The sequence below is a fragment of the Poeciliopsis prolifica genome, unplaced genomic scaffold (genome assembly GCF_027474105.1).
Source record: "Poeciliopsis prolifica strain line A6 unplaced genomic scaffold, Auburn_PproV2 SCAFFOLD015, whole genome shotgun sequence".
Classification (NCBI taxonomy): domain Eukaryota; kingdom Metazoa; phylum Chordata; class Actinopteri; order Cyprinodontiformes; family Poeciliidae; genus Poeciliopsis; species Poeciliopsis prolifica.
Window position 1 is genome coordinate 8,045,806 of NW_026562390.1, and position 17,021 is coordinate 8,062,826.

The window sequence follows — 17,021 nt, forward strand, 5'->3', positions numbered from 1 at the left end:
TTTGCAAATTTGTAATAGTGCATTTGTGACTACATAGATCCTCATTTCCATACCACACAGCACCTGCAATGCCAAAACAAAATCAATCTAGTTTTATGTTTCACCTCAACAAAGTTTTAGCAATTTATAGGTGTGGGAAACCTGACTTTGAGGCACAATTTTCTTTTATTTTTCAAATTTCTAAGCTTTTCATCTTTCACAGCTACTCTTAAGCCTTTATATGATGTTTATTGCTAACTTTTTCCTCCACAAATGCAGCTCAAAGTGATGTGTTTACAATGACTGAACAGACTTGATGTACCAACTCCTTTTTGTGAACATTAGGAGTTGACTCCTGTCTGAGAGCTGCTTTATTTTTTTATTAATATGTGTTTATTTCATATGCACAACAGAATGTTGACCGAAACAACAGACTCCTTCTCATTATTCTGACACGCTGAAATTACGTGCCACTAGAAACTAGTATCATATAATTTTGTCGTGTTGCTGTTTGTTGAGTTTAATGTTTAGATGTTTTAATCTAACACTAAACTTTTCACATTTCTCCAGCATCCAGCATATTGCGAAAGTCGAAATTTTTAGTTTGATACTTTAGACTGGCTTTTCACTCTACAAATGCATGTCTGCACATGTCCACAAATACAACATAAGTTCAATTTGTGAATTTTGTTCAAACTCTTGAATGACGTTTGCTTCACAATTTCCTTAAGGTAATTGTCCGAATTACCACACTATTTCCTTCCACTAAACTTTACAGTAAGAATGTAGTACTCTGCAAACAACTAGTTTGCTTAGCAACTAGATTTTGTAGCTCATCCTTGGTGTCAATGTGGAGACTGGCATTATGACAATATTGCAGTTTTCTGGGAAACTAAACTTGTGGTTTCATTTACTTTCAGTCAAAATCATTGAAATCTTTTTTCATCAGATATTATTTTTCAAGTGATTTAAAAATAATTTAAATCACTTAAATCATTTTAATTTAAGTGATTAAATAATAATATTCTATACCATATTCTCATTTACTGAGGTTTTTAAGTTCAGAGATGTTGATCAAATGATTTTCATTAATTGAGCCAAAAGATTCGGATCTCGGAAAGATTCGAAATTCCCATCACTATTTACTTGCGGATGTTGCCCTCGTCGCGCGTAGACTTGTGGGTAATTTAAGGTGCAAAGCAGATCAACACGCTGAAGGAAGACTGTGGGTGGAAAAAAAAATAGCTTCCGCAGTTACAGTCAGCCGACGAGCCTAAATGCTTCCTGTGGGGACGTAGTTGTGCACCGCTTTTAGTTTTGTGGCGCAAGGTTCCCCAAACAGTTGCGCCGCTCGGCCGGTGTTGTGATAATTAGCGCAACATGAGTCTGAACGAGCATTCACTGCAAGCCCTGTCCTGGAGGAAGCTGTACCTCAGTCGAGCCAAACTGAAAGCTTCAAGTCGGACATCAGCTTTGCTCTCCGGATTCGCCATGGTAAAACCGACTTCTTGTATTCATTTCTAGTCCCCTGCAGATGAACTCATCGCATGGCATTTTGTTTGTCCTCTCCTGTCAGGTCGCGATGGTGGAAGTGCAGCTCGACAACAAGTATCCATACCCACCTGCTCTCCTCATCGCCTTCAGTGCTTGCACCACCGTGCTAGTTGCAGTTCACCTGTTTGCTCTGATGGTCAGCACCTGCATTCTGCCCAACATAGAGGCGGTCAGCAACGTGCACAACCTCAACTCCGTGAAGGAGTCTCCACACGAGCGGATGCACAGACACATTGAGCTGGCGTGGGCTTTTTCAACTGTGATTGGGACTTTGCTCTTCCTCGCTGAGGTTGTTCTGCTCTGCTGGGTCAAATTTCTGCCCATTAAGCCCGACCAATCCAACAATAGCACCATCTCCTCTGGTGTGGCTGCTGCTATTACCTCAACATCTATTATGGTCCCGTTTGGTTTGATCTTCATAGTCTTTGCTGTGCATTTTTATCGCTCACTGGTCAGCCACAAGACTGACAGACAGTTCCAGGAGCTGGAGGAGCTGTCTAACCTCACCAGGCTTCAAAACGAGCTCGACAACAGAGGGGAGTCCTCAATCTTACAATCGCCAAGTTCCCAGTTTCCATAGACAAATACCCCGATCTGTTTTGGAACTTCCTGAGAGGGCAGACATTTAGGATTTACATTTTTGCAAGAAAGATCTTTCACCATTTGAAAGTTTTACTTTTTATTTTTTAAACACATTTTATCTTACTGTGATCTCATGAATGCGCCATGATGCATGTAGCTGGAAATCACAAAGTTCTTAATGGGATTGTAGCCTAATATTACCACTGGTTATCAGAGATCCACCCATAATTTGTTTCCTGGTTAAAACCTTTATCTGATTTTTTTTTTTTTTTTAATATGTATTTTGAAGTTTGACCTGCTGAGAAATTACACGTCGTACATGTTTTTGGTTTATGTGTTTCTAGACCAATTTGCTTGATAACAGCTCCACTCATTGTGTCAAACATATCATGCCTGGACTTATTTCTGCTGCGTTTATTTAAAATTTAGTAAAAAGCACATTATATTTATCAGTTATTGCACATCTGTGTTTTGTGAAACACAGCCTTTTAACTTTTTGTGTATTTAAAGAAATCTACTGTCCTGGTTGTTTTGAACAGTTTGCTGTATGTGTTGACTAATAAGCTGCCAACATTACAGTATTAATAGAGTGCTGACATGTGTTTTAATAAACACTTTTTAACTAAATGGGACTTGGAAGTGCTGATGTCCAACACATGTCATCTTTGATTTTTATCCTTGTAAATTACAGCTTATCAAAACATAAAAGTCAAGATACCTGCATTTAAACAAAGCAATCATTTGTGTGACCATAGTTTATTTCTATACTTTTGGTTTTATTACACATTCTATCATCATCCTGGACATCATGCAACTTTTACTATACATTCACTACAGATCTGCAGGGATCATTAGTGTTTATTCTCACTTGACTGTTTTGTTTTCAACAGTTAAATAAATCTGTTTTTAATGAATTATTACTTATGTTAGACTATCGAGATACTTGTAAGTGTAAGGATGTCAGTGACTGGACATGTGGGTATGGAGACCCACCTTTTTGAGGCTTAGTAAATTTAATTGAACACATTATGGCATCTGAAGACAACAAATAAGCAAATCAAATGACCCATTGTCGACACTTGCTGATCTTTGAAGGATCATATCTCCAGCAGCCATTGGGCAAGAGTGGGCATACTGGACAGCTCACCTGTTCATTGGAGGGCAACACTCACACATTCATACCTAAAGACAATTTAGAGAATCCAATTAACCTAAAAGTCATGTTATAGGACTGTGGAAGGTATATTTGCACAAGAAGTACATGCAAACTCCACAATGAAAGACCTCTGTCTTCTTTCATGTTATAAATTATAATAGTAACACCTGTGTCATTAATTAATGATCAAAAAACTGGAAACTCAATGAAAACTATGACTGAGAGAAATTCATCAATGAATGGCGTCGTTTTATTGGCTTCTTGGCAACTGGATAAAGTAGGAACTTGCCATTTTTCCTCCTGCTCTTCAATAGTGACTTTGGCAAGCTGCTCTAGCGTCCCGTAAAACCAACTCCATGTCCACCAGTTTAATCTTGGAAAAAGAACAGATACATATCAATCCTTGTCACTTAACTGAATACTTTAATGTGTTTTTCCACATTTTCCAGAAACCAGTGTAGTTTTCTGGGGCCAGTCGTTGACCCTCCACTGTTTTGACTACAATTACCAGCATAAAAACGATTACAGTGGTCAAATCTTACCCCAGAAAGCTGCCTTGGTGTAGGCTTTTAATATGACCCTCGTGATTTGAAGAGGGAAGGTGTGAAGCTTTTCTGATTTGTTCACTTTGATTAGCATAATGTTTTAATGTTTTGCTCATTTTCCAGCGTACAAATAAAACCAATCATAATGCCAAAAGAATTTTGACAGGTTTCAAATTTTAAAGAAAGAAGCCACACCACTGCTTCATATGCAGCATTTTTTAGGTTTAGTGCTTTGGCTTATTTCCCCAAAGATATGTATATCTTATACATCTCAGAGTTTGAAGGGATTTGGGTTTCACTTTGTAGTGTGACTGCTGTGAGAAAAAAAAAAAGAAATAAATTGGGGCCGTGGAACCAGGTTTAAGGCCCAAATTGAGCTCATATTTGAATAACTGATCAAGGGTTCTGGGTAATTTAATTCTAGGAGTTATAGGTTCATAGAGGCAGCATGTGTTCTGTTTGCCTGATAAAATGAGTGTGGAAGTGAACGGGTTGCATAACTGTAGTCACATACCTCTGGAAACGGGAACTCAGGTGGTGATGGCGCTGATTCCCTTCCAACATCTACAAGTGTCCCACATTTTGCTATCCCGTCCACCCAAAAGCCTTCATAAAGCAGGCCTTTGTCAGAGTAATAGAACTTTCCATCACCGTTCCTCTTCCCATCTCGCCACGAGCCCTCATACCAGTTTCCATTGGCTGCAGGAGAAATTAGTAAAAAAATAAAAAATAATCACAATTAGACATATTGCAGCCCAAATGTTTTTCATTTTCAATGATGGGAAGAAACATTCTCTTACAAAATCTAATGATTCCTTGACCGTGATTCTTATGGTTCAGCCATTCTCCTTCATACACGTCTCCGTTTTCGTAGTACATTCTTCCCCAGCCGTTGTGTTGGTCGTCTGCCCACTCCCCCTCATACACTGCTGAGTTGTCAAAGAAGTATGTCCCATATCCCTAAACAGATAGAAAAATACATGTCACTGTCTGGGTAGGAAGATATATGAAGATATATGAAGACAATAAATAAAGCATACATGCTTCTTTCCATTTTTCCATTGACCACAATACTTCCTTGTGTACTCCTTTCTTTCTGGGACTTGTACACTGTAGGTGCCATAACCATCACGTTTTCCGTATTTCCACTCCCCATGATAAATGGCACCAGCTTTCTTCCAAACCTGAATTCCGTTGCCTTGACAAAGTTTTCAAAAAGTCATCTAAAATTTCATCTTCCAGAGTATTTGGTTTAATATTGGCTAACTTAATATTGGTAAATAAAAAGTGTTTTCTAACCATGCTTCTTGTTGTCCAGCCACTCTCCAGTATATTCATTTCCACAGACAGAATAAACTGTGTGCCGCAGTCCACATTTCTGGGAATCTTTATCCTTCTGTACTGAAGGTGGAAGAGTTTTCTTAAATGGTTTATAAATTGGCATGACTGGAAGGATGTGGTGAAAATCCTGTGAGGAGAAATAAAATATTTTAAACATTTAAGATGGTATGTTCACTCACTGCCCAATGATTTCCAGAGTAAGTGTTTTTGCTTTTTAAAATGATCATCAGATTCATCTGAAGTTTATGCGCTGCACAGAAAAGTTTCAAAAACAATGGGATGCCACAGGGTTTTCTTACACTGGTGACTCAGTGAAAAGGATAATTCAGAGTTTTTGTGAAGTTCTCTTGAATTGAAATATATTGAAACCTTCAGAGCACTGAAATCTTTACAGCTCGTTACCTGAGACACAGTGCTAAATTAGCAATAACAATACAGATTTTACAACAGAATGTTATTAGGTCTGCTGCAGTTGTCTCAGCCAAGCAACATCTATGTTACAACTCCAAAGAATACCAATCCACCTGAGCATTTAACAACACTGTTGTGAAAAAGTACATTTATATGTGCAAAAATCAGCTAAAATAGAGGCCCATATGACCTACCAAATCAGTCAACTGGGGTAATTTCTACAGTTAAAAATAACATAAAAATTACAGCTGGAAACAAAATCCATAAGTACATAGTCTACATAGTCTACTATGTAGAATAGAGAGGAGAATCACAGCTGAAGAAACCATTAATACAGGCGGCAACTTCAACCAATGTGACTTTAGTGTAGTGACACAGAAGATGTACAGAAGAGAAAACAACCACAAACTTAACATTCTCGTGAAAAAATAAATGTATAAGTGCAAAACTCAGCTAAAACAGAGGCCCATATGACTAGCGGTTAAGTGTCACAGCTCTGAGGATTTATTTGGTGTCCTACAAACTTGCTGGAGTATAAACTTTTTTCCAACAAAGTGGGGGGAACTTTTACTGATAATAACTTCACAGAACTCCACTTAAAAATATCTGAACTATCCCTTTAAAATCTGTACATCAAAATCAATAATGAATTTATGTAACATTATTTTTTTGTGTGCAATTCTCTTGAGATTTTGTTTAAAAAATATATTAGTTATTTTCATTGTTGACTATTTGTTATTACAGAACATTCTATGAACATGCAGCAAAAAATGAGCAAAATGACCAACCCTTCAGATTACTACTGCCCTGGTTTTCATTACTGAATAACGTCATCAAGCAACATGGGCCTTATCGTTTTATCAAAAACAATATGATCAGAGAAAATTTAAGTCACATTAGATTATAACTAAATATTTTTTCTTATGTACATAATTAAATCTGGACAGTTAATGCGATATGTTGGGACACATGTACTTAAAACATACATTACTGTGAAACACCATCCAGAAATTTTAAGTTAGATAAAAGTATTTTGTACCTTGGCAGTGTATCCAAGCGGATGACTTAAATGCACTCAACCCGCTTGGAGAAATCAAGAAAACACAAGCTAAAAAAATTAACTTTTCCGCAGCACAAAAACTGTTTGGTGTATCATAGCAACAGTAAAGAGCTCTGTGATTGGTGGATGACGAATTTATCAAAACCCTAAATTAAAATGACTTGTAATTAAACCCGTCAGTTATCTTCCAATATCTTGACAACTTTAATAAAAAATACGGAAGTGTTTGTTGACTTTAGCGGGTTCAGCCCAGGTTCAGCGACACCGCTTCGTCTTTGGGTGTGCGCATGCGCTCTGCGGCACAATTAAAACACGGAGAAGCAGTCTTTGGGAGCAGTGAGGACGAGCCAGTCGGAGTGGAACCTGGTGGAAGTGTCTTATGCGTCACGTTTCGTTCTGCCACAATGTCCAAACCCACTTTTGAGGCAGAATGGGACGAAATAGAAAAGGAATACCAACAATTACAGGTAAGCAGAATGGCTGAATCGAGTGTTTTTCATGTGTAGAGGGTGTTACTGACAGACACTGTAACGGGGCTTTGGCACTTTAGTTCTTTGCTCTTCGCCATTCATTCTCGGCTCAGACTTAAACGCTGTATTTAGTCTTCGCTCCTCCTGCATGTCGCTCCAAATAAGCTAGGAACTTATTTAACTGTGACTTTATTTCCTCTGACTGTAGAGCAACATCCTGGTGTTGTCGGAGCTAGCATTAGCTGCAGGTTACTGGATATTTCCCCTGCCGCTAAAGAAGAGCTATAGTCCAGCTAAAGCCTTCAGTCTGACATGCTATGCTGCTGTTGGTTACACAATTGCTACCAAAGTTACGTAAAGGTAGTGCAATGTGTTGTTTTTGCATTGGTAAACTCTTAATAGCCTCTTACTCCGACCCTCGGTCACTAGTTATCAGGCTAGCTCACCTTTGCTACAGTTGGCTAACTTGAAACAACTCCTGAACAGACAGACGATGCCAGTGCAGCGAGGCATCATAAGCAAGTTAACTTTAGACGTGTATCTGCAATGCCTTGGAAGCTGGAAATCTAGAGCTGCTCTGCAGGGAAGGAAATTGTGGTGGTGATGGTCAGCTGTTCAGGGATTTCCAAGATGAATGCTACTGCTAAGTATTCTTCTTTCAGTGTATTGTAGTCTTGAATAAACTTGTTCAGGTGCATGATCAGCAGAAAACGCATTAAAAAAAATTAACACACAACACTGCTTTTAAATAAATGAACACTTTTTGCTTAAAAGGTCCCATCGTTATTCCCTTACCGTATGTCAAACTTGTTGAATTGGAAACCTGTGTGCTTTTCAATTCAAAAATGCTTTATTGATCCCAAAGGGAAATTAAATGTTGCATGTCTTATTAATTTAAATTCTTCAAATATTTATTGTGGATAGTAATGGACCAAGGCAAGAAAGATCAGCTGTAGCAGTCTGTATCAGAGGGAATTTGAAGAAGCCTCTGACTGAAGACATTGTGTCTTCCTAAGACAGTCTCAGAGGATGGTCAGGGTTGTCCATAATGTTCTTGAGTTTATGCAAAATATTTATTTACAATATCATCTCAAGAGTTTTTACACTACAGAACCAGCCTGCTTTATCAGATTGTTGAGCATTTTTAGATTCCTGGTTCTGATGCTACTGCCCCAAAAGATGGTGGCAGAACAGATGATGCTTTCACCAACAGAATCGTAGCTTCCTCAACAAGAACAATCTACTCTGACCCTTCTTATTTGTCAACCACCTCCACTCCTTCCTTGATGGAAATATGGTTTGATCTAACCCTGTTTCTTCTGAAATATACAATCATCTCTTGTTTTGTTCACATTCAAGATAAGGTGATTGTTCCCATATCATGCCACAAAGTGCCACCAGCTTTCTCTACTCGGATTCTTGTCCATCTCTGACACAGCTGACGAATGTAGAATCATCTGAATATTTCTGTAGAGGGCATAGAGCGGGCTTCGGCTGTAAATCTGAAGTGTAGATGGTGAAAAGGAAGTACAGTAGAGTTCAGTCCCCTGTAGTGCTCCTGTATCGCTGACCACCTGGTTAGACACAAAGACCTTCCGTCCAGTGGACTTTAACCTGTTAGTCAGGTAGTCAAAGATGCTTTCAGCATCCATAAGAAATGGCAAAGCAATTTTGTGAATGTAATCATAAAATAACCAAATTCTTAAAGGAGATTGTGTTTTTTCATATCAAAGTAGAAATGCTAGAGAAGTGCCAAACTGGTCAGTCTAAGTTTATCCATGTCTATTTAACGAACGGTGAAGACCATGAATATTTATTTTATTGTAAAGTTGTTGTAAAAAGGCTTCTGGAAATGGAATAATATTAAAAGTATTACAACATCTGCCCTACTTAGTGTTATCAGTGTTTAATAATTAAACTCAAATGAGCATTTTAATTTAAATTTCCCTTTGGTGAAATAAAATATTTTTGAATTTTAATTGTAGAGGCAGGAATTCAACATATTACAATAAGTCACATCTGTGCTTGCGCTCCTTGCCAGTAATTGTCATACCACTTCCTCCACAATGTAACCTCAAGTATTCAACTGTTTAGATGTAAACTCCTGACTGACCTGAGGTAAGATGTAATCCTTAAAGTGGTCATATGCACATCAACAGCTTTAATGTGAGAAAACTGTCATGTGATATAAAGCACAGGCACTGTGATCACACACGCCTTGGGATATTCTATTGAACAGCAGAAATCCGTATGTGGTTTCATTTGGTGGACCTGATTAAAATACAAAAACCTAAAGAGCAAGCCAATAAGGAACCAAGACATAAAGACAAAACCACATTCTTAGAGTCTGAAAAATCAAGTTTGTTTAGGTTAAGTTGTCAAAAGCATTTCTGAAATCTATTAGTCGCAGCGGTCGTTTCTATAACAAGCTTATGGAAGGATTCTGTGGCGTGTTGTTTATATCACAATTTAATGCAGAGTCATGGGCGGATTTTGTTCAGAGCTCAAATTAAATTTCACAGTGTGAAGCATTCCCTGGTGACATTTTTTACTATTATTATAAAATAATGTTGGCGCTTTGACATCTGTAGAATTGTCTTAATGTAACTTATGTTTCTGCTTATTGTGTCTCCAGGAAACTCATAAAATATACAGACACAAACTGGAGGAGCTCACCAATCTTCAGGTGACATGCAGCAGCTCCATCAGCAAACAGAGAAAACGTCTGAAAGACCTGAGGCTTGTCTTGAAAAAGTGAGTTCTGCCAGCATTTAGGGGAAAGAAACATTTTTTGTTTGGTTTCAAAACAGTAAGACTCGGTTTAATGACGCGCTTGTACTGACGTGTCTGTCTATATTGCCTCACAAAAGTCTTCATACTTCTTTAACTTTTCCACATTGTTTCATATTTCAACCAAAATCTTCTGTCTAAATACAAGGGAATATAATGGAGGCTGCAAAAGACTAAAGAGCTTTGTAACTGTTCGCTATCAGTTGCACATTATTGAGTTTGGTGGGTGTGACGCCACAAAACATGACAAAGATGAAGAGATATGGATACTATTGCAAGACACATTCTCATTCTGATTCCAGTCACAGGGGTAGATGGATGCTACTGGGTTACTGCCTTAAAAAAAACATATTTTTTCTTCTTTCATTGAAATTTTCTTGCTCATCAGCATTTACTCTGGTCTTCACAGGTGTGCGCAGACAGGCGATGAAAATCAGCTGAAACTAATAACAGACATCAAATCACAAATCAAAGAAAAAGAAAATGTGTTCTTTGATATGGAAGCCTATTTGCCAAAGAAGAATGGGTGTGTTCTGTTTATTTTTTTCCATGTATTTGTTCTTTTCCTTATTCGGTAATATGAGAACTGTCATTGATTGTGCTGACCTGTTTTGTGTTTTTTATTTCAGGCTGTACCTGAGTTTGGTCCTGGGCAACGTGAACGTGACGCTCCTCAGTAATCAGGCAAAGTATGGAAAATGCAAAACCAGACGACTCCAAGATGGAAAATAAGATGTTGTCTATTTGCCAATCTCACCCATGTTTCATTTGTATAGATTTGCCTACAAAGACGAGTACGAGAAGTTCAAGCTTTATATGACAATAATCCTGATGTTTGGAGCCACAACCTGCCTCTTTTTTCTTAACTACCGGTAAGGTAATGCTCCCTCTTGAAGGAGTAGTCTTATAACGTTTTCTTAAATAACTTTTTTTTATTATTATTCAATCTTCAGAGTCACAGACGAAATCTTCAATTTTTTGCTGGTCTGGTACTATTGCACTTTGACCATAAGGGAAAGCATCCTCATCACAAATGGCTCCAGGTGTGTTCTGATGATGATCTCATAAAGATTTCTACATTTGGATTTTGAAAATAATGCGGCTGTTTTTGCTCTCCATCCCTTTTTTCTGTTTCAGAATCAAAGGCTGGTGGGTGTCTCACCATTATGTGTCCACTTTCCTGTCCGGTGTTATGCTCACCTGGTGAGATGCCTGTTGAGCATGATGTTCAGTAACACACCAAGAAGGTGAAATACATAAAATGCTCAAACATGTTTCTGTTTATCAATGTATGTTTTCACAGGCCGGAGGGACAAATGTATCAGATGTTTCGAAACCAGTTCCTTGCGTTCTCCATTTATCAGAGTAAGTGTTGTGGTTTGCTACCCAGATTTTAGCTTTTTGCAAAAAGGCTTTCTGTCTCATCAAATGTTCTTTTTTTATTGTACATGTTTGCATATTTGAAAGCAAAGCATACAGTCCTGTGAAAAAAAGATTTTGGCATCCAACAGGACTGTATTAGATTTATTGAGTCCCTCCAGAAAGATGCGATCGCAACTATTAATGCAAATTCATTCATCATTCTCAAATTGTATGTATTTTCACCAGTCGTCGCAAGTTCTTTGCAAATCTGACCAATAATCTTAATGTTTTCTGTATTTCCTTCTTTTACTGAAATGCATTATTAGTTTGAACAAAACAAAGACACCTTAAAGCAATAATTATGGCTTGTATGTTTGTTTGTATTTATGTTTGCATGACGGCATATTTCCAGCTAACCTATCTTGGTTAGCTGGAATCTAACCAATCCGGCGTGAGCTTTCAGCTCACTTTACAGCATTTAGCTCACTGCCTGAACAGTGGAGGGTTATAAATCAGCTGTAGAAAAAAAATCCTGGTTTCCTGAATGAACATTTCCATTCTTAAAAAATGGTTCTCCTAATTTCTATTTCTGTCCAGAAAGGAAAACAAAATACAGTGAAGTTGGAAAATATTCAGTTTTGAGCTTCAACTTGTTATATTTTGTGATTTGATCAGTTAAACACATATAAACAATCTCTTCTTCTTTTTCTTAGCTACAGAGGACTTTGAATCAAAGATTGCTTTCTTGATCAGGGAACTGAATATGCCAATATTTCCTAATCACTATTCTGAAATCATATGGAGAGTTAGATTTTGTTCTGTTATCTAAATGCATTAAAACTAGAAACTTGGACTATTTTTGGTAAACCCCATTTACTTTCATAAACCATCTGCTCAATCAAATCCAGCAAAATGCTTGGAACAAAAAAAAAACTTACTAGTGTGAGTGAGATCAGTACATTACTTTCTTTGTTTAGTCAGCATTTCTCCTCCCAGCTTCTCAAAGCCAGTAACACTAGTGAGTTTGTCTTTCAGGGCGTTTTCATCTGAAAATTCAACAAGTGAAAGTCAATATCCAAGATAAAAAAAATTAAAAAAAAGTCACCTGCAGGGCATTTAAACCGTCAACAAATATTTGCTTCAAGCAAGCAAATTTTCCTCAAATTCCAATTCACATATTGGCCAATTGGATAAATAAACTTTAAATTAATAAATTTGAAAAATTCATATCCAAATTTGGAGAATATATGCTGTGTTCCAAATTATTATGCAAATTGGATTTCAGTGTCGTGAAGATAACATTTTTTTATTGTGCTATTAAATTTATAGATGGTATTGTGTGTCAGGGCTCTTTGAATCAGTATCATTAATTTCAGAGAACTGGTTGATTAGTTTGTCTGGTGAGCTCAATTAAAGAAAATCTACTGGTACTTCAGGATGTTCCACATTATTAAGCAGGCCACAGGTCTCCAGCAATATGGGAAAGAGAAAGGATTTCTCTGCTGACGAACATCATCAGATAGTGTAGTGCCATATGCAAACATTAGATATTTAATAAAAACTGAAGCGTTATCGTACTGTTTATCGTACTGTGAAGAGATTTGTGGTTGATTCAGAACACAGATGGGTTTGTACAAATAAATGCATAATGAGGAGGGTTTCTGTTAGTCAAATTCATCAGATAAAGAGAGCAGCTGTTAAAATGCCCTTACAAAGCAGAAAACAGTTATTTGAAGCTACTGGTGCCTCTGGAACCTCAAGGAGGAGGATCCTCAGAGGCTGGCGGTGCATGAACTGCAAAGAAATTCAAGCAGAAACTTTCCACAAACTCGCAAGTTCAATGGATGCAAGAGTTGTGCAGGTGATATCAAAGAAAGTATCCTATGTTAACATGTAACTCGGCCTATTAAGATGTTTTTGATTGAAATAGCTTTTGATTTTTGTACACGTGACCACTTAATGCTGCACATTCAAACAATGACCATTTGCAGTTCTTTATAATCCATAAAATGTTTAGAAAATTTGCTGTGCAAAATCATTTGGAACAGTGCATGTTGAGTTTTTCATTTTGGAAAAACAATTCGGTTCTCATGGGGAGCTTTGATCAGTAAATTTTGATTTATTCTGTAATAGTTTATGACTTGAAAAATATACTGACCATCATTTGCGTTGACCATTTAAGGAGATCTGAAAAAATATCACTTGCATAATAATTTGGAACACAGTGTAATGCGTTGCACACTAGTGATTGAAATCATTAAGTGGTAACGTTAATCAGTCTCAGGCGGTGGTTCAGATTGAAAAACATTTAATTTAAATAATATCTTTTCATAATTTCAGGGTATAAAACGTTAAATGGTTGGATTTTTTTTTCTAAGGAGATATAATTGGTGTGTTTGTAGCATTTTCTCTCTCCTCACATATATATTTTTTCTGTGAAATCAATTTAACCTTATGTTTCTATAATCCAGTAATTGTATTACTATAATTTCTACAATTCTAGGCTTTGTTCAGTTCCTCCAGTATTACTACCAGAGTGGCTGTTTATACAGGCTGCGCGCTTTGGGAGAGAGAAATCAGCTTGACCTCACAGTGGGTGAGTTGTACGCTATTTTTGGTGCTAGTCATTTCAATCGTTTGAACCCTTGAGTCATCTGCAGCGGCATGTCTAGAAAATTGGGGTAAAGGTGAAGAATGGAGACAGCTGTAGCTCTTACTCTGTTGGGATGCAGATGTCTGGGAAACTCGAGTGAGGCATCTTCAAGCTATCTCCAATGTCAGATTGTTGTGCAGAAAATATAAAGCAGTAGTATAAAAATAACGTAACTATTCTGTGGTACGATGAGGTCAAAGTTGGGTTTCTTTTGCAGAGGGATTTCAGTCGTGGATGTGGAGAGGGCTCACTTTCCTTTTGCCTTTTCTATTCTTTGGCCACGTAAGTCGAACAAGTCTTGCCTTTCTGCTTGAATTTAATGCATTAAAATAAAAAAGTACAAGTTATGCCACATCACAGTTAGCATTTGTAGCCATTGTTTGCTCTGATAGGCTTTTTTTTAAATGCAAGCCCAGAATGAAAATTTGCTTTTGCCACTTTAGTGTGTAAAGACAGTATAAAAGGCGATGCTTAATCTGTTTGCAGTTTTGGCAGCTGTACAACTCTGTGACCCTGTTTCGCTTGGCAAGACATGATGACTGTAAGGAGTGGCAGGTAAGGATCGGGTTGATGGATGCCGTCGTTCAGTCAAAACAAACAAAAAATATCTACATCAGCATAATTTTGTCATTTTTTTTTCTGGGGCTTTAAAAAAAATCAGGTTTGATGAAACCTTTAAAGGTTTCTGTCCTGCTTCATAAATTTCTGGCTTTGCTTCGAACATCTGAAGATTTATTCACTAGCGTTCCAGCTGCTTTTCCCAACTCATGCTTTCATCAGCAGCACAGATAGCGAGACACAAAAGGAAACTGAAGCAGCCTTTCTGTTTCTTCTTCACTGTAATGTCACTATAAAGGGTGAAAAACACTTAGATTTTTACGGGAAAACCAAGATTTATTAGTTCAGCAAAATATTATGCATGCTCTTTAATACAGCTCATAAGCCAAGCACTCTGATTGTCTTAAAAACATTAAAAACATTGGCCATGCAGGTTTCAGCTGCACTACTTGATGACTAACCACGTGGGTACAGCTGATGAAAAATATTGGATGTACAATGAGGAGTTGAGTTTAATAAGGGAGACTGATGCTGATCATTTAGAAGTGGTTTAACTTTCTCATTGTTTACACGTCTACAAAAATACTGTTAAAAAATAGTAATTTGTAAATTCACCTCATTGGCATGTTTACAAGGTCATGTTTTTGTTTGCCATGTTCAGTGTAGAAAAACAATCTCAAATAATACAAATAATTTTCTGAAAAAGAAGCTAAACGATACACAGTGATATTTTGTGTTTGACTGCAATTTCAATGCGAGTGACTCGGATTTTTCTTGAATTTTGATGATATTCAGCTCAAAATTTAAGAGAAAACCAATTTTGTGGGTAAAGGGAAAGTTGGTTTTTATCTCAACCCGAACAAGTGGTGACATAATCTTGTCTTTTTTTGTTTCATGAAATGATGCACTACATTTTTTTTCTAGGGAAATGCTGCTTTCAGGTTAACATAGTTAATGTTTCATATTTTTAGTATAACAGTTTCACATTTGAAGTGCTAAAAATGATTTCTAGTGCAGCTTTTGTATTTGTTTATTTTGTAAGCTTTTTTTTATATTGACGCAAGTTTTCTTTCCTTGCTTTCAGATATTCATGCTGGCTCTAACATTTCTCGTCCTCTTCCTGGGAAACTTTCTCACAACATTAAAAGTCGTCCACCAAAAAGTTCAAAAGAAGGAGAAGGACATCTAAAAACGTGACTGAATAAGTTCGGTGAAACCTCTCTGATCCTTGAATGGAGCAGCAATCACAGGTCAAACGCGCACAATCGTTTCAGCGGACTGATCCCACACTGACCAGGCTGAGTCTGGACGGAGCTGAGGTTTCTCTCAGCATTCAATGGCAGCAGCTTCCAGCCAAAGTATCCCGTTGACAGGTTCTTACTTTACAGTAACTTGATGTTGCTGTGAAACGGTGTGGATGATAACCAAACAGGAGGAGCAGTTTCTTGCTTTATTCTGTGTACATATTGTGGACAGAATGTGTTTCTATGGATTTGTGCATGAGTTTTGGAGCACCTTCGCTCAAATCATTATGCAAGGACAGGTAGCAGAACAGAACAAAGTTTGCCTTTCAACACTTGAACATCTGCCATGCGCATACTTCTGTGAAGTAGTAGTAATGGTCAAACTGGCGCTGGCTCATATTCTCTTCAGTCAATGAACTTTTTTTTTCTTTATGGACATTTTAAAACCACTGTCATGTTACTTCAGAGCAAACCAGCACACGGTTCAAGCCCATGACTCTAAAAGCATTCGTGAAAGGGAGGGGGAAGGGTCCTCACTGGTGTACTTTGCTCTATTTACGGTCAGAGGGAACTTTTTTTGTTGTTGTTTTTAGTCAGAAAACTTCCATTAAAAAGGGAATTTGACATTTATTAAAGACCAACTTTAGTGAAACAGCAAGGAAGCAGACATAAAAATGTTGCTGTTGATTCCCAAAATATTTCTCACTGACATAGATGCTTTACATTTCACATCTTAGCAATTTGTTAAGAAAACATCTAGCAGAAATTTGGCTGATGGTCTTAATTTTGGAGAAGAAATGTAAAAGTTCAAGATGCACTCTTCAGGTCCTGACCGCTCTGGTTTCTTCTGTTATTTTGTTACATAATGTTGTGCCAGTGATCAAACATTGCTGTTTGTGCCGCAACTCAGATTTATTCAGCGAGGAGTACTGTTGTGTTTTTTCCGTTTTAAATTACATAAACGTACCACTATTCTGTAATCATGCACACTAATTTTTATTTTTGATTAAATCATTCACAGTAATGTTTTCTTTTTCAGTCTTTTTAATCTGTTATTTCAAAATGTGGGTGTGCGTTGCCTTACTCTACCCCTGAAAAAAAAATCTTCCATGCTATTTTGAAAATGCCTCAAGTTAAGTTTTATTATTATTATTATTAGCTCCATCAGAGAGCACTTAAAACTCATTAGCTATCATTTCTATTGAGGGGGGGAATTGAAGCTCGTTGGGATCAGGTGGTTACATTTTATGCCATAATGCACAAATCTTTTTTTTACAATGTGGCTGTTCATTTCATGTGTCTGAAGTGTGGTCAGT

At 37.3% G+C, this 17,021-nt stretch overlaps 3 protein-coding genes across 3 annotated transcripts; 2 read left to right on the forward strand and 1 right to left on the reverse strand.

Moving 5' to 3' along the window:
- Positions 1 to 1,164: 1,164 nt before the first annotated feature.
- Positions 1,165 to 2,848, forward strand: orai1b (ORAI calcium release-activated calcium modulator 1b). The gene is made up of 2 exons (XM_055040177.1): positions 1,165 to 1,473; positions 1,556 to 2,848. Exons 1-2 carry the CDS (start codon positions 1,360 to 1,362, stop codon positions 2,111 to 2,113), a joined length of 672 nt encoding a protein of 223 aa, XP_054896152.1. The 5' UTR covers positions 1,165 to 1,359; the 3' UTR covers positions 2,114 to 2,848.
- A 651-nt stretch (positions 2,849 to 3,499) lies between these two features.
- On the reverse strand, positions 3,500 to 6,716 carry morn3 (MORN repeat containing 3). The gene is made up of 6 exons (XM_055040175.1): positions 6,608 to 6,716; positions 5,116 to 5,284; positions 4,857 to 5,014; positions 4,617 to 4,776; positions 4,331 to 4,515; positions 3,500 to 3,644 (listed from the first exon to the last, which is right to left on the reverse strand). Exons 2-6 carry the CDS (start codon positions 5,258 to 5,260, stop codon positions 3,579 to 3,581), a joined length of 714 nt encoding a protein of 237 aa, XP_054896150.1. The 5' UTR covers positions 5,261 to 5,284; positions 6,608 to 6,716; the 3' UTR covers positions 3,500 to 3,578.
- Positions 6,717 to 6,951: 235 nt separating this feature from the next.
- On the forward strand, positions 6,952 to 16,729 carry tmem120b (transmembrane protein 120B). The gene is made up of 12 exons (XM_055040056.1): positions 6,952 to 7,095; positions 9,734 to 9,852; positions 10,298 to 10,414; positions 10,518 to 10,577; positions 10,665 to 10,760; positions 10,842 to 10,931; positions 11,026 to 11,091; positions 11,192 to 11,253; positions 13,754 to 13,846; positions 14,121 to 14,185; positions 14,390 to 14,458; positions 15,546 to 16,729. The coding sequence occupies exons 1-12, from the start codon at positions 7,033 to 7,035 to the stop codon at positions 15,648 to 15,650; spliced, it is 1,005 nt and encodes a 334-aa protein (XP_054896031.1). The 5' UTR covers positions 6,952 to 7,032; the 3' UTR covers positions 15,651 to 16,729.
- The last annotated feature ends 292 nt before the right edge of the window (positions 16,730 to 17,021 follow it).